This window comes from Cyprinodon variegatus, unplaced genomic scaffold, assembly GCF_000732505.1.
Source record: "Cyprinodon variegatus isolate N-32 unplaced genomic scaffold, C_variegatus-1.0 Scaffold40, whole genome shotgun sequence".
NCBI lineage: Eukaryota > Metazoa > Chordata > Actinopteri > Cyprinodontiformes > Cyprinodontidae > Cyprinodon > Cyprinodon variegatus.
The window spans coordinates 1,254,187-1,281,649 of NW_015150493.1; the positions used below are offsets into that span (position 1 = coordinate 1,254,187).

The 27,463-nt window shown below is 39.9% G+C and overlaps 1 protein-coding gene across 2 annotated transcripts in view; it reads right to left on the reverse strand.

Moving 5' to 3' along the window:
* Positions 1 to 26,711, reverse strand: part of bcl11a (B-cell CLL/lymphoma 11A) — a 50,211-nt gene extending 23,500 nt beyond the window's left edge. Inside the window, exons 1-2 of one of the 2 annotated variants that reach the window (XM_015369991.1) lie at positions 26,353 to 26,711; positions 22,866 to 23,315 (exon numbers count right to left, since the gene is read on the reverse strand). In XM_015369991.1, coding sequence (XP_015225477.1) covers positions 22,866 to 23,315; positions 26,353 to 26,407 — 505 coding nt within the window. In that variant the 5' untranslated portion in view covers positions 26,408 to 26,711. Of the gene's footprint in view, positions 1 to 22,865; positions 23,319 to 26,352 lie in introns of both variants that reach the window. The other variant, XM_015369990.1, reaches the window with a different exon arrangement.
* Positions 26,712 to 27,463: the final 752 nt, after the last annotated feature.

Sequence of the window (27,463 nt, forward strand, 5' to 3'; positions counted from 1 at the left end):
AGAAAGAAAGAAAGAAAGAAAGAAAGAAAGAAAGAAAGAAAGAAAGAAAGAAAGAAAGAAAGAAAGAAAGAAAGAAAGAAAGAAAGAAAGAATGTTCTACATAAGACGTTTAAAGTTTATTTAATTTTATAAAAGGAAAAGCGTGAAGCGACACAGAAAGCTTTATTTATTTAAAGTTTTATTTTAATAGAAAATCATAGAAGACACAGCTATAAACTGTTAATTAGCGCTTATAATGGTTTGTATCTTATTGAAGCTATTGGCACATAAAGGACATAAAAACAAATTAATGACCCTATGAATTAGGTAAAGACAATGTTTTAAATTGTTAACAAAACAAAACCAATGGGAAAGGTCAATTCTTTTCTGATCTAAACTTGATTGAACTAAACTTTGACAGGACTTCTTCAACTTTGACAGAATCTTCATCAAAACTAAGGTTGCATTTTATTTTATTCAGACAAACACTGTTTTAAGCAAGTTTGATTAAAATAACTGTTATAAAGTTAGATATATCTTATTCACCATGATCTAAGTATTGGTTTCCTTTTCATGTTTGTAAGGAAATTAGAAGGACACAAAAAATGAATTCTATACAAGAAATTGAGTTGACTGGCGTAAAGGCCATTCAATTATCACAGAAACAATTGAAGAAATTCAGAGTTATCTGACAAATGAAATTTAAATATGAAAAAAGCAAACAAAAAAAGAAAAAATTGTGATTTTCTCTCTAAATAATTACAGTATCCTAAACTTTACCTATGCATGTCATTACAACACTATGACCAACAACCTAACTATGTTTGCAACAAAGTTCTTCCAAATATATAATCCCTAGTAATAAAATTAAGTGTGCTTTGTTTTGTAATTAGTGTAGCTTTTATAATTAAAAGGCAGCATATAACACTGATCATCCATCAAATATCACACTGCCTCAGTAGTGTCAGTCAAGTAAGGAGGGCTGTTGGTTTTTCTGCTCAATGTGAAACAAGTGAGCAATTGTCTTTTAACACGACACTTGCTCAACGTAGTAAATGTCTTTGGCAGCAAAGGTAGCTGAAGACGTAGGTCAGTTTTATTTTTGTTGTATTTTTAAGGAAAGTGTTGGACGAAATGGAAAGAGTTTGCAGGATGGGAAAAAGTGTCAAAAGCATGCCATATTTAGGCCAGACTGACACACTGCGAAGACACGGGCTAACTGTTGCTTTTCACACGTCTCTTCTTACCATCTGCCCTCCCTCTTTGTCTGTGTGAGTGTTTGTACGTATATACACACAAACATATATGACTGATGGTGTGTGTGCATGTGTGTGTGTGTGTGTGTGTAGTGTTCTTCGCCTCTATCGTTCCTCGATGAACTGTTGTTCTCTGCCTGGCTGATACCATCTTGGCTTTAACACTCCCCCCACCTCCTTTCCTCCACTTTGCTCCATTAGAAGTGCCAGAAGGTTTCAACAAGGTAGCAGGAATATTTTAGAAGGAAGAAAAAAAATGGCAGTTTCTGGCCCTAAAATGGCTTCTATTTGAATCTTCTGTCCACAGATATGGTGTAATATCAGGAGGGAAAGGCACCGACTAAGTGGCACTATGTGTCAGAGGGCTTGTGGCCACAATAGAAATAAGAAACATGGAGAATATTTCTCATGGTCTGCTGCTATATTTAAACCAGACAACCAAAACATAAAGTAGAAAACCAGTATGACTCACAAATGCAGAGGAGATTACAGACACACACATATGTAGAGACATAAATAGACTCCTTCACATACAAATTAAAGCACAAATCAATCCCACTGCTGACAGACATGTTTCGCCTCAACGGCCGTTCACGCTTCTCACTACCTGTTTCTGGCAGTCCTGGAGCCAGATGTGTGCACATGGATGCGAGAGAAGTGTGAAAGAGGAAGTGACCAGTGTGCATGGTAGGGTTTAGCAAAGCAGGTGTGGGCAGTCAGGCCTATCACTGATATAAGCATCACTTCTGAATGAAGTGTTTGCGTGCAAATACAAAATAAGGTATCTTCATGGAGCTATATTTCTGGTGATATCAATAACGGACAAAATTAGCCAGAGTCGAGATGAAAATGTAAGAGATCTCATGACAATTATCTGTTTGTGAAATCGCAATATTTCCCAAAACTGATTTAAACAACCTGACACAAACCAAGTGGTGAACTTTAAGGGGCATTTCGACCACAGATATAATAACTCTTGTAGTTTGGGGTTTTCCGTCAAACTGTTTCCATCATTATAGAGGGTTCTCAACTGTTTCTGTTAAAAATCAGCAAGGAACCAGTTTGGTTTTCCACAGCCAGACAGCCAGCTCAGTGCCACGTCATTATTTCATCTAGAATATTTTTGCCAGAGAAAGTTGGAACATCCATCTGTTGCATTCTAAGCTCCTGTAAAGCAATGATCTACATTTAAGTTTTAGCAAGGTCCCCTCAATATACATGTTTTGTCCAAAATGTTCATAACGAAATCTCAGTGTATTATTAAGGTTTCATTTTTTCATATTCTGCAAAAAAAGAAGAGCACAGAGCCTGTCTTGTTTGAATATAACTCTTGCAGTCCCCTTTTTTATTATTCTCTTTTTTTAGATGAAGTCATTAATAGGTTCTGCTTTAGCCTGTAGCAATTTTCTAAGTTTCTCTATTTCTGCATCACTACCTGTTAGTTTCAGAGAGGAAGTCATTGCGATACCAACATTAGTAGCAAAAATGAGTGCAAATTAAAATTCATTAAGGTCAATGCATTAAAAGACACACAGTTCATTATTTCCCTAAATTTCACATTGGTCCAGGTAAAACCTCATGTATGCCTGGGTCCAGACCACAGTCTAACATTTGAGGACCCCTGTGCAGGGGATCCAAGTGCATAGAAGCACTTCATCTCCAAAACTCTTGCTACTGGTGCACACATTGTCCTCTTTCACAAAGTTATATAATCATAAATTAAAAGACAGCATTTATAAAAATGAAATCAGTGATAGTATGTGCAGCCCTCTGCACTAAGGTAACCCCAACATGATACAGGTTAGCAGACCAGCTCCAGATGAACATCTTTCTACTTTTCTTCATTAGGAAAAAAATTATACAGGACCCAGAACCTTTTGCATTTCATTATCCTTGAACTTGAAACTAGTAAGTTGGAGTGACTTAAACTTGGAGTTAATACATTCCATTTTTTTGCTTGTGGATGATTGTATTCTCTGTTCTTATTTTTGTTATTAAGCCAATTCTCCTAAAAACTTTCATATTAAGATTTTTTTTAGTTTTTTATCTTCACCATAGACTGATAATGCCAAGAGATGAAGCTCTCAAAAAGCAAGTACGAGCAATTGCACACTTGTAGCGAGGATATTTTATGCTGATCACTGCAGAGGTTTGGTTAGTTTGCCTTTTATAGCTTCATATTTTTAAAGTTATGTAGGAAAAGTGGACCAAAATCAACAGATCAAGTGATCTTAGACTGTTTGACCAGCTGACAACATCCATACTTATTTAAAATGACCAACTGTTTCAGTTGAGAGTAAATGCAGCTTTAAAAAGACTTTCAGCAGTTCTTTGTTTGATCTTCTTTTCATTTATATGTCGCATTTGGTGTCTGCAATTTAACGTGAACTATGGCGCCTTTACAGAGGGGAAATTTTGCAGCCTGGTTCTGAGCACTTATCTCATTAGCAGTGGCAGAGTGCAGAACAACAGCAGCTAGAAATTTTAGCATTGCACATGCTAATAACCATCCTCCCTGAAACTTTGGCTTAAGCCCAACGACCAAGCGATGGGGGCCGTGTCAAGCTAATAAACCCTGTTAATCTAAACAGGCACTGGGTCAGTATGCATGTGCGCCTTTTGAAGTCTATGTGTGTCTGCGTGGCTATAGCTGGCTAACCCCAGCAGATGAGCCTTCACCCCAATCACAGCCCCTTTTTTGCTGGCAGTCTGCCGTCTGGCTTGGCAGACACATACAGTTAAGGGGGTCTGGTATGCACGTGTGTGTGTGTATGGATGTGCATTTGAGCCGGCGTGTGATTGCACCAGGGAAGGAGGATTATACATGTAGAACATACAGACGCAAATGAGCGCCGGGCCTAACTGGTCTGCATGGCGTGTGTGTTTCAGTGCTGTAATAAAGCCAACAGTGTTTTACTAGCCCACTGACACAGAGCATAAAAAGATCAGTGGGCCAAATCCATTAGTAGCATAATTGCATTACATGGTAAATATTCCTAAAAGGTCAATATCTCCATTTGAAACATCATCATCACAGAGAGCTGCAGTAGAATCAGGAATTCTGGGGTTTTATAGAAGTCGGACTGAATAGCAGTTCTCTGCATCTGTTGAAGAGGAGATTTGGCCAATAGGACTGATTTTCCACTTCAGGGTGATTCAGCATCAGCCTCTGGCAGTCTAACATATGATCCTACACCGTGTGAGTGTCTGATGTTTCATTTTAATGCCCCAAAACACAAAAACCTCCTGAACTGTATTGCTTCTGTTACCCAAAGTTATATGATTCGAATCCAGTTAAAACAAATTAGGTAAGTGAAACATTATGCAGGCCTCCAATGGAGGAAACTCATCTTTAATAATTACTCCAAATGATGAAAAATATTCTCAGGATAATTCACCTTAAACCCTTTTGTCTTTGATTTCATCTATAAATATGAATTAATTAATTTCAAATATATTATGGCTGACTGGAAAAAAGTAAAAGCTTTCAGTTTTCAGCACTTTGTGTAGTAGCACTTAAAGAGGAATTGAAAGTGTAGTTGCATCCATCCATCCATCCATCCATCCATTTTCTGACACGTTTAATCCCAAATGGGGTAAATTGATCTAGCAATAATACTTATGATTATATTAGTACAGTTTTGATTTGAAGCAATAAAAGGTACTTAGACTGCTGGTCTGAAGTTTCACTCAAGACATTCCTGTATTAAAATAGCAAAACTTTACCTGCAACAAATTTTCTGCACGATCTGCTTAAAATAAAGGGCTTTTTGGCTGCAGAGAGTGATGTGACAAAGAAATGCAAAAAAAAAAAAACATAGGCGAGGTTATTTTTGTTAAGTAAATAAACTATAAACATAAGCTATTAGAGAAGATAAGTCCTTGAAATGATTCATGTTACATTCAGGTATTAGTTTGCAAAAGTAGTGTCAAATAACAGTTACATTTTGATACAATAATTTATCTTTTTGTGTGACTTTTTAAAGCATAAACAGGCTGTGTGAGTTGGAAAAAAATGTCTTTTTATTTCTGAACAAAGTGGAGTGGGTTACCTTTTTCCAACTTATCAACACAGGGGAATCACTCCCTGCCAACTTTCTGCTTTGCTTTAAAGCAGCAAAAAAAAAGGCTGATATCACATACAGACTGAAACGTGAGGCAAAAATACTATGACAGAGAAGTAAGCTTTAACATCCAGAAGGTGCAACAACACATAGAGGTTGCAAAGAGAACATACTGTACAGTCTCCACACAAAAACACAGACACACTTACAGCCTCCAGGCTATTGTCCTCCACATTTAGGTCATGACGAAACTAGCAGTTTCACACACACACTTACACACATGTTCTCCCCAGGAGGCTTTCCTCACCTGCAAAGAGGCCAGTTTGGACACAGTGTCAAAGATTAAACCTGTGTTTTATCTCTGCACGGGGGGAATGCTTCAGGGAGTGTGTGAGCACACGTGTATGCTCACTCAGTCCCTTTAAACCAGGGGGCATGCAGGGGGGGGTCACCAGAGAATACACCTTTCCTCCTTGCACGCACACATACAGCTGCCCTTCTCTGTGTGCTCGGTCAAGTAGAAAGGTGGATCTGTGTCAGGTAGCAAGGGTATTTACTGTTACTGAGACAAGCAGGCCCAGAAAACAGCAGCACAGCAGAGGGAGGCAGGAACTGGGGCCGAGACAAGAGAGAGAAAAGGATTGACCGGCAAAAAAAATGAAAGGTGAAAGAAGAACAGGTTGCTTTGAAGACTAGAGTGCATTCTTGCAGATACACATAGAGAAACCGGTCATTTAAAGCACGCCATGCAAAGAATATCCCATCAATTAGGCCAAAGAACGACTGCAGGTGCAGTTTTAGTTATAGATTGAATTCTCAATTTATTTGATAAAAAGCGCTGGCAGTATTTTTTTTTTTTTTTTCTTTAACTGAAGCGCTTTATCACATCCATCACAAATCAATATTGTTAAGAGATGACTCTATTGCTCAAATATTATCTGACAGAACTTGGTGTGTTCTTATTGGAAGCAACACATCAGTTTGCTTTAATTTCTAAGGGTGTTCCCCAAGATTTATGCTGACACCCATTTTATTTTTAGATTTTCTAAGAGGTTGGGACTACATGCAGCCAAATACATTTATATGCTAATGCAACTTGTATTTAAACAGGCTGAGAAGTTTTCCAAGAAGTTTCTCAGTCATTATAACAACTTTAGCAGAAGCGAAAACTTGTTATGATTCCAAAGAAGACCAAATGAATTTTACTTTGTTACATTAGATGGTAAAAAGTAGGAAAAACTTAATTCATTTATATACTTTATATGTTTTTTTTGTGTTTTGTTGTTAGTGTTGATCATAACCAATTCTAATCTTAGAGCTGAACTTATTACACATTAAATAATATTTTCCATTTGAAATTTTTATCTAATGGAATTATTACTAGTTTTATTGGTATTTCTTCTTCATTCCATTTGTTTTGGAGCAGAAATGTGACTTAAAAATAAAACAAGACAAAAGCAACAATCTTGGACAAACCTTGAAAAATGAAAACAATATAAGTGCCATGCCTACCAAATAAGCATTAATGTTCATGTTTCTTTCTATCTCTTTTTTTTTTATAATTTCTGCTACCACACGGCCTGGTGAGTGAGGGACCACAGGTGCCTGGGTGAATCCGTCGGACATCCGTAATTTATCATTCATACGCCGGTGACGGCAGGCCAGGCCGAAATATGGCACAGTAAACACAAACCATAGATCATTCACAGACACAGATACACGCTGACAGCCGCTGACACACATAAACACACACACACACACATAAAATGCATCTTTGAAGAGCACTGCTTTTATGCGTACACCGAGCCGGACATGGGTCACGTCACATCATGTTTCTTATATCTTTTTTCTGTTCATTCCACTTAATCTTCGTCTTTCTGTAGAGATGTTCCTCTTGGTGTCTATTTTCTTTTGCTCTTGTCTATTTTTTTTTTTTTTTTTTGGAAGGGTAGACACTTAAAAGCTTAACACTGTCACCTTTCCTTTACAGAGAAAAAAACTGCCTTCTCATCTAGAGTGCAAGCATTTGCTTCCTCTAAACAGTTTTAGCCACCTGTCCAGACCTCTTGTCAGATTCATATAAAATACCTTTTTGATCAATGTTGAGTTTAATTTTTTCTATTTATTTATCTATTTATATCTTTCTCAGCACATTAAAGAGATGTCAGCAGCTGCCCAAATGGCTTCTTCAACTCCTCTCCCCTTACATGCCTCCCACTTCAAAACTTTTAATCCAGGTTTTGGAAGGATATATCGCAGTGGGACATCACTGCTGGCCTGCATATGCCAGAGTTAGCTGAGAGCTGATTTCTGTGTTTACATAAGATTATAGAGCAGGGAGAAAAGAAAGTAACCGAAATAGTAGCTCCGAGCTACGCAGCTCTCATTTCTAATGCAGCAAATGCTGCCACAAACACCCTGCAGGACAGGAGGGGGATGATCAGAAGTAGCCAAAGGTTGGAGCGCTAAGTAGTACCACTTACAAGCCTTTAGGGAGTGCCTCCGTGTGTATGTTTAAATTATGGCCAGCCTATACAGGATTTGCAGAGGTGGTCAATGATCCTAGCCTCGATGCCAGCACCATGATGCAAATCCCCACAGGAGAAATCTCTAGATTATAAAAGCTGTGGTAAGAACTGGGTTTTATGCTTTAAGCCAATGTTGTTAGGCAGGATTTAAACCATTGAGATTTAGTGAGAAATAATTTTGGAGCTGAACCAAGCTGAAAATTGCATATATTATTTTTTTTAAATGTGCTTTGCTTGGATTGTATACTGAAAAAAAAATGGTTTGGAGGCTCTGGCCTTCCAAACTGGAAGCATAAGCTGATATCCAAAAGCTTCTTGGACATCAGTTCATTAAATCTGCTGGGCTTCACCAAAAGTTGATTAAAAAGGACACTGAACTGCACCATGTTTGTTGATAAAAAAAAAGAGGTAGAATCTCTAATACGGCATCAGTGGTGAAGCCATCCACTGAGTATAATCATCCTACTGAACTCATCACTGTTTCTAAGTCATCATGTCCCTCTCTGAGTGCTCCGTCAGCTGGAGCCTGATACAAAATCTACATCAAGTTATCTTAATATTGCTTTATAATAAATCAATTGCTGTTCCGTTTACCAATTTAATTCATTATTATTGATTATATTGATTCATTATTGATATAAAAAAAGATCAGGATACATCAACATCTATGACATTTTTCTATGCTGTGCATTTATGCCTTGATCATCAACAGGAAGTTCCACTTTTATATATTTTAAAAAGTGGTGCAGGCACGGATAGGAGTAATCTAAGTCTCCACCTTTACCATCACATGTATGAGACAATCAGTTGGTCAACATAGAAAAATACAAATATAAATTACAACTAAACAACTTTGTAGTTATTTGCATCTCACTGACAAAAAGGGATCATCATTCAAAAAACTGATCACAGCTGATAGGGCATTTCAGTCAAAATTTTATTCATATTGAGATTTTATGAACCAGGATGGCTTTATGTCTCAGGACACACTTTTATCAATGTAATTAGATTCACAAGAGGAATATAATGTATCTACTGAAGCTATAAGCTAAAGGTACCTTGAATTGAACTAAATAAAGTTATTATTGTTAGCTCAAGAAATATATTTTAACTTAAGAAAATACAGAAGATTTTTAATACATGTAAGATGAATCTAATAAGCATTTTATAGCCCAAAACAGAACTAACATGTGGTTGATTTTGCATGGCTCTTGCTGCATGACACATGTGCTCTTAAATTGTAAAAAAGTATGAAAAATATTCTGAACAGAGTCTGATATAGACAGTTTTGGTTCCACTCAGCTGACTGAGATAAGTTAGTGAGTAATTGCTCATTTGGTGTGACTGGTCAGGAATTCTACTAGCACAAACAGCCTGTGTTGCATTTACTGCACATATCAGTCAGTTAGGTTCATGCTTTTCTAGTTACAGTGCAAGCTACATGTACCAAAGGGACATGTAGTTTGCACTGTAACTAGACTATAGGCACAGACCAAATATAAGATTGGTGTCCCTACCTGTGCAGTATTATACCTCTGTTGTTATTGTAAAAATATATTAAGAATTTAATTTACGCACAAAGCAAAAAGTGTAAAACACATAACTAACAAATAATATGCCAGCAGGATGTTATAATCTTTCAGAAAACCTGCATCCGCCAGAGTGAACTGCTGTTGTAAAAAAATTATATAACATGACAATAACCCTTTAAATTTTAGTAAATATTCTAAATATAAATCCAACTTACTCTAATCGAAGTTTTGTTTTAAAGTGGCAACCACAGCACACATAGTTCTGTCTTGGATCTAACACTTTAAATAAAAACTTAATCTGCTTTTATTTAAACAACTTCAGTTTTTTCATTCTACTTGAAGGTAAGTTTCAACTTCAGTCTTAAGAAGACGTTTTTTTACACCACAACATTAAAACATTCCAAGTGAAAAATGTACCTTTCAAACATAAAAAACATGAGAAATAAGATATAATTTGATGTATCTATTTAAAAAAATGAAAAGGATTAAACTGTAATCTTCCTCCTTGTGAAAAAATATTTTTTAATTACCAAGGAAGAAAAAATATAGCTGAATGCAGCCCATCTATCCTTGAGCAAGGAAAGTGGTGAGTTGGACTGAGCAAAAAGAAAAGTGTTATCTTCAACCCTGTATGACACACCAGCCAGAAATAAAACAATGCAAGATAGAAGAGAAACTTTTGCTAGCCATGTTTCCATCAACTTTCAGCCAAAGAGCCAAATGACATGGATGTGCCCTTTGGCCGGGATTCAAACCAACAGAACCTGCTGGCCAGCAGCTCGGCTGTGTTTGACCCTCCCTCCTTGTACACATTCTGACCCAACTGGTTGCTGATAATATCAGCAAGCTCCTGCATTCAACTCACAGTTGGTTACAAGAGCAAAAGCTGGGTGTAAAGGTTGGAAATATCTTTATTTTTACTTCTTTGCATATACTTTCTGCCATACTTTCACTTTCCCCATATTATTTCTCTACCTGTCTGCATGCTTATTCCTGTTTAGCTCACCCTGTCTGTTGAGCAGAAGGACTCAGTAGTTCAGGAACTTTGGCTGAAATCTGCAGTGTTTTATTTTTCTTTCTTACTGTCTTTTGTTAAACCTTGTAGCTGTAGTTTCACCTTACTATTCCTCTAAAAAATCCAGAGTTTTATGCCAGCAAACCAGTCTGAGCATGATCTCTTGAACTCAATTGTAAGTGTGTTTGCGTTATTGAAAAAAAAAGAAGCAAGCTATTTGTGTGTAGGTAAAAAAAAAAAAAGGGGGGGAAAGAGAGCTTGTTTATAGAGAGCAGCATCAACTTAAAATGCAGAGCTGGAGCGGGTGTATGTAATTGTGCATGCGTGACTATGTGTGTAACCCTAACACCCACCCATTACACACGTAGCTGTGCGACACCCGACTCATCAAACATTTGGATGTTGGCCAAGTTCATCTGTTAATGGGCAGAGAGCGATGGGACGCAGCCTTTCCTTCCTCTCTCTACCCCCTCTGACTCTCTCTCTCTCTCCCACTCGTCCACTATCCCCAGGACACTCTACCCCCTTTCCCCTCCTTCTCATCTCCCAGTCTCTCTCTATCAAGCCTTTTTTTGCTACCCCTCCACCTCAACTCCTCCCTTGTTTCTCTCAACACTTCTGAGGGTGGTTCAGTTTGGGGCCTAAATTTCCCTTGTGCAGCAAAGATAAACATTTTCTGCGCGTCCCTTTGTCCCATTGGTCCATCCACAGGATGTTACTGATGTTGCACATATATATAAAAATTTTTGACAGCACCTCAAAAACATGGGTTGTCCAGCTAGAGACAACAAAATCATATGAAACAAAGACCAAAAAGCATGTTTGGTTCACAAGGTGTGATTCTGAGAGTGTGTGTTTGGGAGAGAAAGAGCAGAAGTGACTACAGTTCAGAGCGTGTTGAAACACATCTGGACTTCAATGAAAAACAGTGGAAAAAAAGGGGGCATATGGGATTTCAACTGGGCTTTCCCGCTGAATACTTGCGGAGAAAGGGCTAAAAAAAAAAAAGACATCATTCTTTAATCTCTGTTTAACACAAAATTCAGTCCTTTGATGCTCCCAGCAATTCCTTTTGATTGCTGTTTGGTAGAGACAAGATGAGCTGCTTACCATGTGATTGGTGGTTCACTTTCTTAATTATACTGCAACTACAGCTGAATGATTGAATGATAATAAGTACAAAACAATACAGTTGACTTTCTTTGAATCTGAACCTATGATCTTTTACCGCTTCACAAAAGTTTGTTTGCTGTTACAGCCAGACTTTTTTTGTTTCACACAAGTATAAGTCACTGATTCTGTGTGAGATGATAATTGTCAGGATCTCAAGTTGTACTTAAATATAATCTTAATTTGTCAACTTTGTAAATTCAAACCGAAATGTTCGTCTGCATTTAAATCATACCTTAGGTCACTGTGGGCCACTATGGTACAGTACACAGGAGCCTTTTGGGGCTCAGAGCTTTGCTTGGGGACCTCGGGTGGCAATCTTTGAGATTCAAACCAGACAACCTAAAGTCTTCCCAGATCACAAGTGACCTTGCTTCAACTACTAGGCCACACTTTCCCCATTTGGTCAAAAACATGGACCTTAGGTTCTCACATTTTGTATATAGCGTGGTTTACTGGGCATCCAGTCGTGACCTTTTGCATGCTAAGGAGCTGCTTGCAGCTGCATGTGAAGTGCCAAGATGGAAATCAGTGTCTGGACTCATTGTTAGGTCTTAGATTGAAGTTAATATATGCCTCAATTTAAGGAGAAAGATACATTTAGGTCTTTCCCACAATAATGACAACATTGCTCTGATCTGATGCAATGAGCACTTGATTTACCAGATCTAACCCTCCTCTGTGGTTATGAGATATGAGTTATCATCAGAATCAGACCCATGATACAAAAGTTCTTTGTAGAGTGGCAGAACTCAACCTTTAAGATAAGAAACAGGAGACCCGCCATCCAGGGGTAAGGGCTGCTGCTCTTCTGCATCAACATGAGTCAGCTGGGCTTGCTTAGGCAGACGAAGAAATTGCTTAGGTGTTTATATATGGACTTATTATGTAAAATACATCAGGATTTCACTGTAGAACAGCTACTCCAGTGACCCGAGCTCAGATAAATGCAAGAATATATATGGTTGGATTAATAAAATCCTGTTAAAACAGCGCTATCTCATTTTGGTCAGTGGACAGAGATTTCTTGTACTAACTGCCCACTGAAAGAGGTTACCTCTGCCTTTCTACCTTTAATTCCCTCGCCAACTGGCCACACAGATGGTCTGTTATCACTACATCACACACCTGAACTTAAATACTGGTTTGCCCTTGCATAGGTCAGTTGGTGCAGGACAGAGTGGGTCGACTTCAACCTCCCTTGTTGCCTGTGTCCTTTTCCTAACTTAATGACTCAATTCGTTTGAGTTAACAAATACTATCAGTGTCTATGCACTGCAACAGTTTATCCTAAAAATGCTGTTTTAATTGTGTTTGTGGATGCATCAGTATTTCTGGGCCATCGATTACACACCCATAGACTCAGACAGAATTGCTTAAAAGGTATATTTTAGCAGCTCTTTATCCATTTTGGGGGAGGGGGTGGGTGAAGGTGGGGGTTGGGGTGTCGTAGATGAATTATCCATTAGATTTCATCATATCTTACGCGGGCAATTACATCAAGAAAATGATCGCGGGCACAGGATCAATTATGCATGCCCTTGGCTAAAGACCAGGCACTAGACAGAAGGAGAGGGCATGTGCATGCTCACATACATACACACACATGTGCAAAGACAAGGAGGATCTCATAGATGTGGCTCATCAGTTCATCTTACTGGCTAAAAAGTTCATAGGCTTAATAATTTAGTTGTGTTCTGGATACTGTTTCCCAACTGAATATACAACTTTGAAGTCAGTAACAGCAGCCAGAGGTGTGTGTTTGTGTGTGCGTGGGGGGTAATGCATGTGTGTGTATTTTTAAGGGGGCTAAAAGAGACCTCAGGAAACAGGCCTTGTGCGTCCCACTGGAGACAGCACCTCTGAACACACGTACACACACTTTCACTCATCCATTACAACACCGTTTGCAACCACAGTCATTCCTACGCAATTAAGAATTCCTTTTCATCGGTATGTAAGTTCCCATATCTCGCTCACAGCACTGGCAGACAAACCTTATGAATAGGAGGAATAAATAGTGTCTGTGTGAAAGTTGAAGGTTAAGAAGGGAGGTTTAAAGATGAAAACAACAAAAAAAATACAATAAAGATGAAAACAAAGAGATTAGTGTCTGTTTTCTGTTTCTTGTTTGTTGTTCCTTGTTCCTTAATTGTCATGCTTTATTAGTAAAAGAAAATTGATTTGCTTTATTGACTCTTTTCTTTTAGTCTTGCTCCCACAAAAAAAGAAACACAGGTATCTGAGTACAAAAGGCAGAATAAAGTGTTTTTTCTGCACATGCCGCCTGCAGAAACAGAAGCATTTTTCCTGCTAACGACAGAACAATGGGATGCAATTTCTTTGTTTCCTTCCCTTTAAAGAGTTTTCTTCAACATTTAAAGAAAAACTCAATTAGCAAGACGGATCACTGACTCCAAAATGGCAGCTGAACATATAGATGACTATGGACAAATGGTTAAAAAAAAGAGATGTATCTGATGCAAGTTTGTCCAAGGAGAGGCAGGAAAACAGAAAGAGATGTGGGCATCGACAACATGTCAAAACCTAAGTGTACAGGGGAGAGTCAGATGGTTCACGCTGGGTGATCTTTGTAAGGATGTTTGTAAAAAAAAAAAACAGGAAGAGGAAACAGAGGAGACATCATGCAAATTAACACATTTAATCTCCCACTCGCTCCTTAGTCATTGTTTCAATTCAAATTGTTCCTTTCATTTATAGTAGTCTAGAAAACACATATATATATATATATATATATATATATATATATATATATATATATATATATATATATATGTCTCCATCCTAAGGCATAAATGATTAAAAATACACACATGTGCACAAAGAGGCATAAAAAACACACAAACAGTTGCTGACATGCCGGCTCTGACAAGCGTGGCTGATGTGCGCCTCCAATGCGCATGGTAATAGCCCAATCAAAAATGCAAAACAATTGGCAATTACTGTGAGGACCTAATGGTCATTAGAATTTACAACAAGGTAATGAGATAAAGTCTGGCCATCGCATGCATATTCATAAAGCTATCTGTGCTTTGAAGATTAAACTAGTGCTTAAAATTCAAATGAGCCACCGCAAATTATTGGGAAAAAGTCATGTCTTCTGCTAGTGCCAATGATGTGGAGTCAGACTTAATAATTGGTCCAAAAAGCCATGTTGGTAGCAATGAAGTGTGAGGCTGCCAACCGAGAAAGAGGCACCTAATCCAAAACTATGATCTAGTTGTTCACATGGAAAAGTCAGTTTTACTGCCAGATAGACCATGTTACGCTGTTTTATCACAATGGACTAGTAAGTGTATCGCACCTTACAACTGTCACACAGTTAGTGTACCTAACACTTTAATTATGGCAGCATTCTGCTCTACAGCTGTTTTATTTTTAAGTGCCACTGGTGCATTGCACCAAGGAAGACACACTTATAATCCTGCAACTCCATCTCAAATGAACAGTGATGGTTTAAGCTTGAACACCATCGGGTTTTCTCAACATAAAGAGTGATTTCTGTACAGATCAAGCAGGGTGACGTCAAATTTACAAAAATCTCCAGACCTCAACCCTGTTGAAAATTCATTAACTGCACTAAAATGTCAGGTCTGACTAATTTAAATAAACTATACTTGTTATGCTATGAAGAGTGGTCAAATATCAAGCAGAATCTTGTTGGGTTGTATGCATGTATTTGAGCTTGTGCCTATAACACTTGACCTTGTGTGGACTAGACAAAATCCGCTGGAAAACAGGGGCATCTGGTCCTTTTTTCACTAATCAGGGCAGTCATATACTTTACAATAAGAAAAAAATTGCTCACCTAAATCCAAATGAGCATATTTAAACTTCACTGCAATGTACATATTTGAAGTAAATAAAATTACACCTAAAAGGGCAACGAAACTGCAGGTTAAGATGGAGTGATATGCTTTTACAGACAGAATTTAGAACAAGCCTATAGATAATTCCAGCCATCATTTTATATTAATATCAATGTGTATGTATATGTTTCTGATGTTTTGTCTGATATGTAAATGTTAAAAATTGTTAAACACAAACTGGCAATGTTTTAATAGGTCAGAACATTAAAAATTTCCTTAAATCTTGTTATAAATGTTATTTAAGCCTCAGGTGTAACCACCAGCACAGTCTTTAAGATCAAAACTGAGGATCTCCATCCGTTCACAAAATGCAAAGAAGAAAGATGTGAATTAAAGGACAAGAAAGTCGCGGTGAGAGGAGAAAGCCGACTTAATCTCAGGATACAAAACTCAACAATTATACTGAGTCACACAGAAATAAAGGATATGTGCAGCCTGTGTCCTGCTCATTGAACTAGCTATAGGACGGTCATACATTGAAGTAACAGTTTAGCCCAACTGGAGACATGAAATCAGAGGGAAGAGCAAACACACACACAATGCCAGCTCAGCGCTGGCAGCTTTTAACAGGGACTATCTTGCATCTACTCACACTGAAACACACACTGATGTAAGTAATAACAGGTAGCATTGACAATTGCTGTGCGTGTGTGTGTGTGTGTGTGTGTGTGTGGTATTTAAAGCCAGTCTGTAATCCAGTGGCCTATATAAATAAGCTTTGTAGTATATAAACAGTTTTATGTACAAGCCTTCAACATAATAAGAGAGCTGAGCTACATGTGCAGCCCCCGTGTGTGTGTGTGTGTGTGTGTGTGTGCACTGGAGCAAATACTCTCACACACTCAGAGTGTGCGGCCAAAAACAGCAGCTTTCCCTCTCACCACCAAGAAGTAAATGTAGCGTGGATGTCGAGGCACTTGCATAAACACAAAGAGCCGGATCAATAAACAATCCTCCATCACAGAGAGCGGCCTGACCTGACGTCACCGACACACTGCCACAATCGTGGGGAAATAATTCTCCTTCTGTAAGGTCTCTTCCTGGCTTGTCACCGTTTTGGAAGAAGTATTCCAGCCAGCCAACAAAAGCTTGGTGATCTTTTTTTTGTTGTTGTTTTGTTTTCGTTTTTAACACATCTGTCATCATCTTTGACCGTCGTAGCCGTGTTGGTGCGTCAGCGCCACTCTTCCCAGAGATCAGCTATCAGTCAAAATGTGTGGGCAGGCTGACGTCTTTCTCTGGGATTTTTTTCTCCCCTCTTTTATTTTTATGTCGTTTCTGCATCATCACAGTGGTGCCGTCCCTTCCTTGCTCTGCTTCTCTTCTATTTATTCCAAACCCCAAATAATGTGTCACTTCTAGTGTGGCATAGGCTATACGTTTCTCAGGGTTTGCTACTGTGACTTAATATAATATTATTTTAAATGAAAATATGTTCTGGTTGCTGGGATTTAAACAGATAGTCAACAACAATTTCCCAGTTGCTTAAATTGCAATTTTAGTATTGATTTATACATTTTTTTAGAATATCCTGAAGTTTGTAGTTGTGCTCCAGAGTAAAACAGGTCTCCTATTAGCTGGTTATTTTCCAAGGCTATCCACTGAAAATGCTAGCCTGTAGTCTGTTGCTAATTATCTGGTGTTTATATCTTACCAGTTAGTAATAAAACCACTTTGGGTGGGGATTCACGCTTCCCATCTGTGATGCACTATTTTTTAGTAACCAGAAATATTTTCCATCATCTAAATTTGTGTGTTTTCTAACCAAAAGTGAGAAAGTGTAGGAGTCATCTTTCAGCCACCTTACCACCAGTGTGCAGCAACAACATTATCCTATGCCTTATACAGCCAAAGAAAACTCCAACACTTATGCCTTTTCTCTGGCATCACATTTAAGATTTTCAGAAAATATGGACAGTATCACGGAATATTTTAACAGTCTTGTAACCACCTTTTCTGTGGCTTTGAAACAGTCTTACATTACACTTCTAGACTTTTCACATATGATGATATAATGTCAGTTTTATAAACAAAAATGGAAAAGCACAGCATCCCTTCAGACAACTGTCTGGCAATGCACAGAAATAGTGGAAAGGTAGAGCTACACTTCTCCTTGCACCACGTAGATGGAAAAAAGTGTTTATCTATTTGGCATTTAATTAAACACTTAAGACACTAAAATGTTACTATTAAAAATGTAATTTTCAAAGCCCAAAGATTTCAAACACTGGTATAACTTGATACAATAAATGGTGCCTACTCAAGCAGGGAAGGTTAACTGCACATTGTGCAACCAGAGCTTAGACATTAGATTCTGCACTTCAGGAGGACAACCACTGTTCATCTACACTGGTGTATTATTGATATTATTATATGATTAATACTTAATATTTTCCACTTTATTTTCCTTGCATCACTTTCTCTGCAGGCACGTGCTTTGTTGCAAGAAAAATGTAAAATGCCAATCACTACTATAAGCACGAGAAAAATACTTAAAAAAAAAAAGCAAAAATCTAAACAACCTGCTATAAGTATGTGCAGAATTCTAATGATCACCGCAGGGAATCCCTCAGCTACTCCATAGATAAGTCAAAGGTCAAACTCAGGATCGTATTCAGCGTTAACTTTAATCTAAATCCGTTGTTTCGCCCTTTTTTTTTCTTTTTCAAACCAAAAAGCATAGAAAAATCAGTTGTATGATCCCCTCTGCGCCTCCGGAGGAGTCACAAGTAACACTGGTGATGTTGTCGAGATGTCATCAGGGTTACCTCAGCCTGGGCCTCAAGCTTCACAAGTCTGGGAGAGAAAGGAGAGCTGCAGACAGAGGAGGACGGAGGTGCTCGCTAAGCGGACGGGGTTCAAAACCAGGAGCTTAACGAAATCTTCTCTGCAGTTGCTGAAAGCCTGGATTCCTCAGCTTTATAAATATTCAAGCAGAAAACCTGCCAGACGAAGACGCAGGACGAGGTTTATGGTAGTTAACACTTTAAGGCTGTCTTATATAACAGTGTGGGTGTGTGTGCTGTGGAATTACCAAACAGAATAAAGCTCAAGTCAAAGCACCTCGTCTTTGTTTTATTACTTCTCTTAATATCATAAGCGTCCCCATGCTGCCCATAGTCACCTTTTTTTTGATTGGAACTAAATAATGTAATTCACTTCAATTGATTTATAGTTCATAAATTCATGAAAGGAAAATCAAATTTCTTTTAAAAGGCTAAGAGTTCCAGCTCTTATTAGAAATGTTTAATTAAATCAAATAAATTCGATCCAGCCATACAGCCAGATTGGAGCTCAGTTATTTACATCCCAGCTACAATTTAACTGTAACAAAATGGAGTCAGATTCAGTAGTAAATATCATTTTCTAAAGTGATGTAGCTAAGTAAGCCCTTCTTCATCAAGTTTTCGACTTTGCACCTAACTGTCCTCATGATGCATGTAACCACAGTGGATAGTTAATTGCATCAGTATATGTATATTTATGCAATGAATATGTATTTTAAATAACACAAAAAGTAAGATTTAGTTTTTCAATCTTCTAGGTATTTCAAAATGTGACATTTTTAAATCTGAATAAAGTAAAAACATCTTTTTTTTTCTATAATTGCATATGTCATGGGATAAAAAGTATCCAAACTCTGTTTTTACTGAAACTTAAACTTGAAGACTGTGGTGTTAGTATTAGGGCTCTGGGTACTTTGGTGCTCTGGAAATGAACTACTTTCTATACTTGATTCAAGTTCTTTTTCCTATTAGAGAATTCTTGTGGAAGGTGCCCAAAGGTGGTAAGAATATGCTCAGGCATGTTATGTGAGCAAGCTCACTTGTAGGCTTCAGATGGAAAGGGCCACGACAAAAGCCTGGGAATATATATGATTGAGATGTGGCTGTGGCGTGACCTTAAAAATGTCCTTCAAATTTGGTTGAATAAAAAAAATTCAGAAAAGAGGAGTGGGTCAAAATCATTTTGTTGCCAATTTTAGCCACCAGAAGTTGCAAAAAGGTTTTTGGGTTAGATTATTTTCTATAGGTATATATTTACAGGACAATCCAACTTGGAATAGTTTTGTATTTTCCCTAAATAAATTACTTCATCATTCAATGCCACTTTAATATCTAGTAAGATTATTGCAGATATTTAAAAAATTAATTTAAAATAACCCCTTAAAATCAGAGGGACTCTGTAAGAAAGCAAATACATTCTAGCAGCAATGTTTATCTAAATATAATTATATGAAACAAAGAAAAGGCTACTGGTTTTGGTAGCAGATTATTAGCTTTTCCAGTCATTCCAGTTACGATGTAATAGTACATGCACTATCCTGCCTCTGCTTTTCACACACACACACACACACACACACACACCAGTGTTTGTGCATTCGCCATTCACTGTGGCGGAGCTGTTCAAACGCAGCACAGCACTCGAGTCCACTAAATAAAATCTTATGTGGAGAAAAAAAGAAAGGCGGATAAAAAGGAAGAGCGACAATAGATTAGTGATGGCAGCCAGCGTGTGAAATCTCTTTGTTAGGCTCGCCGGGATGTTCCACAGTGTGAAACACGCACACACTCACACACATGCTTACCAAACATACAGTAATTGATTCAGTATCAATTGGCTGTCCTGGATTTGCATTGACTGCTAATGCATCAGGGTGAGACTCAGAGAGAGAGAGAGAGAGAGAGAGAGAGAAAAGCCAAACAGGGAAAAGAAATAGAAGATGAGAGACACAAGATGAGGGAGCACGATCTGAAATACAGCCAGACTGTGATTGGGTGTTAAAATTTGCACTAATGTGCACTGAGATGGGCAGCATTAGCCGGTGATGATAAGCTAATTGCTAATCAGTAGATCATAGACTAACAATGCTTGTGGTGCACGGCTTTGAGCCAGGACGGCACTTCAGCGGGGCCGAAGCAGAATGGAGGACCGGATATTTTGGGTTCAGAAATGTGAGAAATTTTGGGGGGATTCATCATCCTGCTCTTGTAGCGATAATATCCACGCTAATGAGCTAATACAGATAGCTTATCAGCCAATGTTTCACTGAAATGCAAATCGCTGGCCTCATCCCAACTCTACGTCTAAACCACGTGTGCTAAATACTTGCACCTTATCATGAGGAAATCAATTTGGAAAACCAAACAGGAGGAATTGTATTTATAGTCGATGAAATCCACAAAGAATTCCCTCTAAATTTCAATCTTCCAACCCAAGAATTGTTTCATTAATATCCACCGTCGGTGAGAAAAAATAGGACAAGACAAGCCGATCACATACACACAGACCACTCTCTCTTTTGAGACATTAGCGATGCCCTTTTTGAGCGAGGGACTGCCTGAGGGATTATAATCAGAATTTTCATCTCAGTTAGGGATTAATAGAATAAATGGGCAAGCAAGAGAGCGCTAAGCATGTGTGTGTGTGTGTGTGTGTGAGTGTGGAGCTTGAACGGTCAGGTATGCAGCCTTTTTGGGCACCACTGATTTTCCTATTTAGCTATCACACATACACACAAAACAACTAGGCCAGAGCAGTTTGTTTGTTGCGAAAAATGAAAATAAAAAACGGCTTTGTATTGCTCAGATGCAGATGTTTATTTTTCATAATGCACATGCACTCAGTTTGCACAGAACGCAGGTTAAAATGTGCAGGATGCTTGCCGATGCAAACATGAGGGTAAATAAAATCTCAATTTTGTCCACTCAGCATTATCACTCAAATACATATAGTCCAGGCAGTAATATGAATAAGTTGCATTTTGATTCCTTTTTGTTCCCCTTGTTCAGAGGCTCTATAAAATGTATAAAGCAGACGATTTACAATGCAGTCTTTCTTTTTTATGGTCACTCTGAATACTTTTGGATCGCCACAATTGCAGCCTCAGCAGATTATTATATTTTTCTCCATCCCCTGCCAGTTTGGGGTCAATTAGGATGAAAGCTGGTGTTGAGTGTGGGGGGGGCTAGCTTTATTTATTATATATCAAAATTGATGTTTTGCAGGGATTGGGTGTTTGTGTCGCAGCGGAGAAAAGCGCAGCGGAGAGAAAGGACAATTAAAGGGTATGACGTAAATTAAACAGACCATTTAAGGAGGGTTTTCCCCCCTTTTAATCCAAAAAAAGATGCAAACTTTTAATAGTGTTTGGTCTGACCACTGCTCAGTGTGTTGTCAAGCTTGGAGAAGATATATGCTGCTGCTGTCCTGTTTTTCTGTCCTGTCTGAGCGTACAGCTGTTCCCACCAAGACGTTCCCACACGCAGCACTATTCAAGCAACCAGACGCTCTTATTATGATGTAAATCGCTCTAATAACCCAGTTTAGCTGGTGAGTGTCTGCGAGAGTAAGAGTGTGTAAGGAGGTGTGTGAGTGTGTGGTTGTGTGTGTGCATTTTCTATACGTACAGAAACCAGAAAATGTAAGCTGGTGTTTTTACCACCATAGAGAGAAGGACGGGGATGGATCATGTTTTCCCAAAACAATGCCCTCATCTGACTCCCCGTTTCAATCATGGGAACTGAGTTCAGCTCCAAATGTTAAATATTGGGTTCATTTTCTCAAATTCCTGAGCTGCATTCCACAAACAGGCTTATGATAGGTGCTTTTTATTCTCTCTCTCTTTGCAACAGCTAATTTAGTACTCTGTTAAAAGCTGTTGCTAATTAAAATGCAGAAGGAAGAAAGAGGGGGGAAAAAAATCACACTGTAACAAATAATTAGTGGTGTTAGAGCCCTTCCGTGGGCAAGGCCCTCGTTTGATCCGAAAGCGGAAGGTAGAAGGATCCTCCGGCGAGGAGGTAAACTCAGAGAGGGGAAAAAACGATCTGGGCCAAATTCATTCTGGTAAAATATGCTACCCTAAGAGGGAGGGAAGGCAGAGCAAGAGAAGTTAACAATACAGAATCCCAGAGACAAGCTGCAGTTGCTCCTGAGACTAAAAGACACTGATCGGAAAAAGATCCTCAACACACACACACACATGCAGTGGCCAGTGGGACCAAAAATTCAAGGGCACCCCTGTCTCCTTTGCAGTGACCAGTGGGAATAGGTCACAGTGGGTTAGCTGCACAGACTAGGAAAAAAGGCACACAAACATTGTGGCAGATGAAGCTGATTAAAGTCCTTCTTCTACTGAAGTCCCTCTCAGCAGAACAAAGGTGTGTTTTCTTAGACAAAAGCGTCCATTTGGAACCTTGATCAAGTGAAGCAGCATAACAGGGTTGCTTGTTGTAGCATGATAAAACATGAAGCATTAGTGAGTTAAGATATAAACTGACTTTACACCAAATGACAAATGGAACAGTTAAAGTAGTTCTGCTTAGAGCCTTTTCTATACACAAGCCAGTGCTCTGAATGTACAGATTCCTGCAGCTCCGCGCTTCTGTTTTCATAAAGAGTTGGCGGTGGTCAAGTTGCTCTGTTTACCTGGAAGGGGCTCCTGTTTTGGACAAATCCCTCGAGGCGATGAGAACCTGTCGTCATCCTCATCTGCTAGTGTGGCCTGAACCCCAACTTCAACTGGTCTCCGGCCACGCAGGGTGTTCAGAGCGGGTGATGGGGTGAGGGCCAAACCTGGGGAGGGCGAAGGGGGTTTGTCCAGCCCCCTGCCTATGGTGAGGCAGGGAGGGCCATGGCATCGTTTCCTCTTGTGCTCAATGAAGAGCAATATGTCTGCCAGAGGAAAGGTGGCCTGGCACTGACCACAGGTCAGGAGGTCCTGCTCTGGAGAGGAATGAGAGTCTGGACCAAGCCGGGCCAGCCGACCCACCAAGGGGGCCGGGTGGTGCCCATTAAGAATGCCGCTGTCCTCCGAGTGCTCCGAGCAGCGCTCCGACAGCTCCTCCGACGAGACGACGGCCGTGGAGAGGGGCTCAGCTGCTGCGGAGACAGAGGGGATAGAAATTAGATACTCATGTTTAAATTCCTATTTTCCAACCTATTGATACAACTCATGCTGCGAACTGATGAGAGGGACCAAACATTCCTTCTGCTGTCACACAGAGGATCAGCGACAGAGAGACAAAGCTTCACATGTGGTTCACACAATAAGGGGCTGAGAACATGGGCCTTGTAATAATAGAAATGCATGAAATGCAGCAAAAATGATTACAATGCAAGATGGATCTCAATCACAGATCACAGCAATAAACGGTGGGAAATAATATCCCGAATGGATGCAAAGCTCCAATCACATGGCTTTAAAGATAACAATTTTATAGCCAATGACAGGGGGAGCTTAGAAAATGATGCGTTGAAAAACCTAAATATGTGGATGACTTTGACTTGGCGGTCCGTGTTTGTACACGGGCTGAGCCTTTAATCAGCACGGAGGATTGTCACAAACACATCCAGCACATGTGCTGCAAAAGGAGAGGGGAAGACAGGGCAGACAGAAGGAGAGACAGGGGGAGAGACGGGGGTATAGGAGGGCTGGTTTGTCTTGTCCCTCAGCTTCGATAACGTGTGCTTCACTTGGAGCTCAGGCTCATACGAGCCCAATTTCTCTCTCCTAAGGTGAAGAAAACACAGACATAACTGCTTTTTAAGGAATCGTTTTGTTGATCTCAGAGAGCAGTAAGGAGAGAGCAAAGCAGCAAACTGGGACTTAAACAGTGTCCCTCTTTTAAAAGAAAATCTTCCAGTCCAAGGTGAAGAGTCTGACTCTGAGCTAGTAGCCTAATGTGCGCTGACCTTCTTTACTCATCCACCAATTTCACATTTTAATGAACTTAAGACCACTGAGAATCAAAAAATAGATTTTAATTTTCACCGTCCGGGTGATTGGATACAGATTTTGGTCTGATAACGGTATGAGGGGCAGGGAGATGGGACGCAGCTCCGTGTGCACACACGTGTGTCTGCCTGAAAGTATGTGCGTACAGGGGGGGGGGGATTGTGATTTGGAGTACATCTCCCTCAAGGAAATATGTGGATGCCAGGGTCCTGAGCGACATCAAACTGGGACGTGGATTCTACAGGCCAAGCAGCACAGCTTCCAAAATATTCTCTGTCTTTGATTAAACTTTAGGTCAAAGCAAGTTGGACGAAAGGAGGTGTGGTATCATCCATTTCCTCTTAAATTAATGGAACTTATGTGGAAAACTCTCCGGATACATGAAGGTGAATTTGAGAGAGAACGTCTAGGCTGAAGGAAGGAGGTAAATCAGCCTTAAACAAAACACAAAAAAATCTGTTCTACAGCAACAAGCAGAAGCCACTCATCTGTGTCTAATTTTAGAGCTGAGCAAACAAGAAGAGGAGCAGAGGGGATATGTCTGCTGCTCACTAAATTCACATGCCATAACATGATTTGTAACATCACCTTTCAGAAACATGCTTTTTTTTTTAGTTAGATTGTTCCTTCAAAACACTACAAAGAGAAAAATTAATACAGAAGGTACAGTAAGGGGATAAACAACGTGCAGGACATTGCTAAATCCTACATTTTATTGATCTAAAGAATATATCTGATTGTGTGTAAAATTGGAAGAATGGGAATGAAAAAAGAAGACATGAAATAAATTTGTTGATGTTGTGAGTAATAAACGGACAACCTCTGAATTGCTGAGGAGGATTAAAAACTTGTGCATGTGTGCAGAGACGGAAAAAGGTAGATCCGGAGGTGGTGAGGACCAAATGGGGGAAGGGGGGCTTGTTTGGGGTGCTCCCTCACTCTCTCAGCCCCCCCACCCATCCTTACGTCTTGTTCGCTCTCACTGTATTGTAAAGAGCTCGCAAAACATCAATCCGTATAGACAAGGGGGGGGGGGGGTGAAACTCCTCAGGTTCAAGTTTGGAGCTGGATTTTTCTAAGCGCGCTCTGCCTCCTAGCGACAGTTCAGGGTCATTGTCACTGCGCTGCGCCCCCTCTGAAGGAAACACACACGCACCCCCACCCACACACACACACACACACACAGACACACATCACAATGTCTGCATCTCCAAACTAAACACACGCGACTGCCCATCAACGATTTCCAAAGGTAATTAAGCACCGACGCCTAAAGATGCGCTAAACTGAACGAGCTCCTGTTTTATTGAGCATGTTCCGCAAAGAGTGGCGCACACTTTGACAACTGTTTTTCAAAACACAAACATCGCTTCTCCTCACATTTGACACCTTTTTCTGGACAAATAAATCCCCTCGAAATACACAAACAGGTATTTTATGAGAAACGGACGGAGTGCGTAAAAGTCAGATTCTGTCGGATATAAAAGTTTTTTATCCTAAAAAAAAAACTACAAGTATAATTACTTTTTTTTTTACAAATTTGGCTGATGTTTTCAAAAGTATTTTGTGATCTGTTCCTTATTATTTTTATGATTTTTATACATATTTTTGCAGAGTATTTGTCGCGTATTTTGTATTTTATATTAAAAAAAAAACCGCTGCATCAACTTTACGCGCAGCTAAAAGGATGAAACTGTTAAAACATAAATATAAACTGATGTTTATAGAATCGAATAAAAAAAACAACAACAAAAAAGTCCACTATCCATTTCCATTCCTTTGCGTCCAAAAGGAGCCAGTGTGGACGAGATCGCACTGCAGAAAGCGATATTCTAATGGGGGGATCTGTCCACGGTGCGCTGCGGAGAGGACACGCTCTGACCGAAGCGATCAGAGAGGCGTCCAAGTCCAAGGTTTACCAGCCTGTCAGAGCCGCAGAACTTAAAACCGGTCCATCAAAACTTTTTCTTTCTTTCTCTCCCTCTTCATGAAGGTAGCCTTTTATTTTACGCACAGAAGGTGTCAGACTTTCTCACGGTGCTGCAAAGTCCAGTTAGTGTCCGGTGTCCAATCCCCCTTCCCACCACCACTACACCTTTTTTTGTCCCACCTTGGCTCTCAGATGACCGAACTGAGACAAAAGTGTTTCTAACTCTCTTTTCAGATGCTTCTACTTACGCGAGAAATCCCGTTTGCTGAGGTGCTGCGGTTTGCCTTGCTTGCGGCGAGACATGGTGGCTGTTCAGCGGCTGCGTTCAGCGCGGATCACATCGGGGAGATGCCGGGGTGACAGGAGAGGAGGAGGGGGGAAAAAAGAGAGAAAAGATCTTCATCCAACGCCTTGGACATCTACCAGAGGAAGTGGAGGAGACGGAGTAAAAAAAAATAGAGATATATATTGATAAAATAAATTAGAAATTATAGAAAGAAAGCGCGGAGGCGAGGATGGATCGCGGGATCGCCGTCATGGCTTTTTTGAGAAAGGAGAGTAGAGAAAAAAGAGAGAGAGAGTGTGAGGTGGATGGAGAGAGAGAGAAGGGGAGTGAGATTGAAAAAAAAAATGGCAAAAGCCCCCCTCCAACCCCCCCAGCCCACCCCACCACCCCCCTACACACACACACACACCACCCCTCCCCTTCTAGCCGTGCAAGTTCAAGTGCACGGACGTGACGTTCCCGGCGAACTTGAACGTCAGGCGGCGGACGGACACCCGACATACAAAAACATGGGCCGGGCCGAGGAACCCGAGTGGGAGTGGGAAGTGGGAGGAGGGACAGACAACACCATTGGACGATCATTAGAGAGAGAGAGTGAGGGAGAGGAGGGGGCTGGACATTAGAAATAGACCCAGCGCAAGCCAATGGACACAGAGATCAGGGGGGCCGGACAAGAGGCTCTGCACGGGAGGGAGGAGTGTGTGTGTCTGTGTGTGTGTTTTAGTCAGAGAGATGTATAATGAAAGCAATATGCAGAGAGAAAGAGGAAGGTGCATGCAGAACAGAGCGCACTGCTGCATAAGTCTCTGTGTATGGGGGGAGGGGGTCTGTTTGTGTGAGCGAGCTCACCTGGACCCACGCGTGTCCCCAGAGCGGTGCACAACATTAGGAAGCGCAAAAGAAACGGGGAAGGGATAAGTATGTGTGGCTGCAGTGAACAGGAGGGACAGGTTGAACAACGAGACAGCAGCATGTCCTTTCCATCCGGGACCAAAGGTCCAAACATCAGGAAATCACCACCCAGAGCCGGCCCAAGATTGTATGGGGCCAGGGGCCAAATTAGATTTCAAATG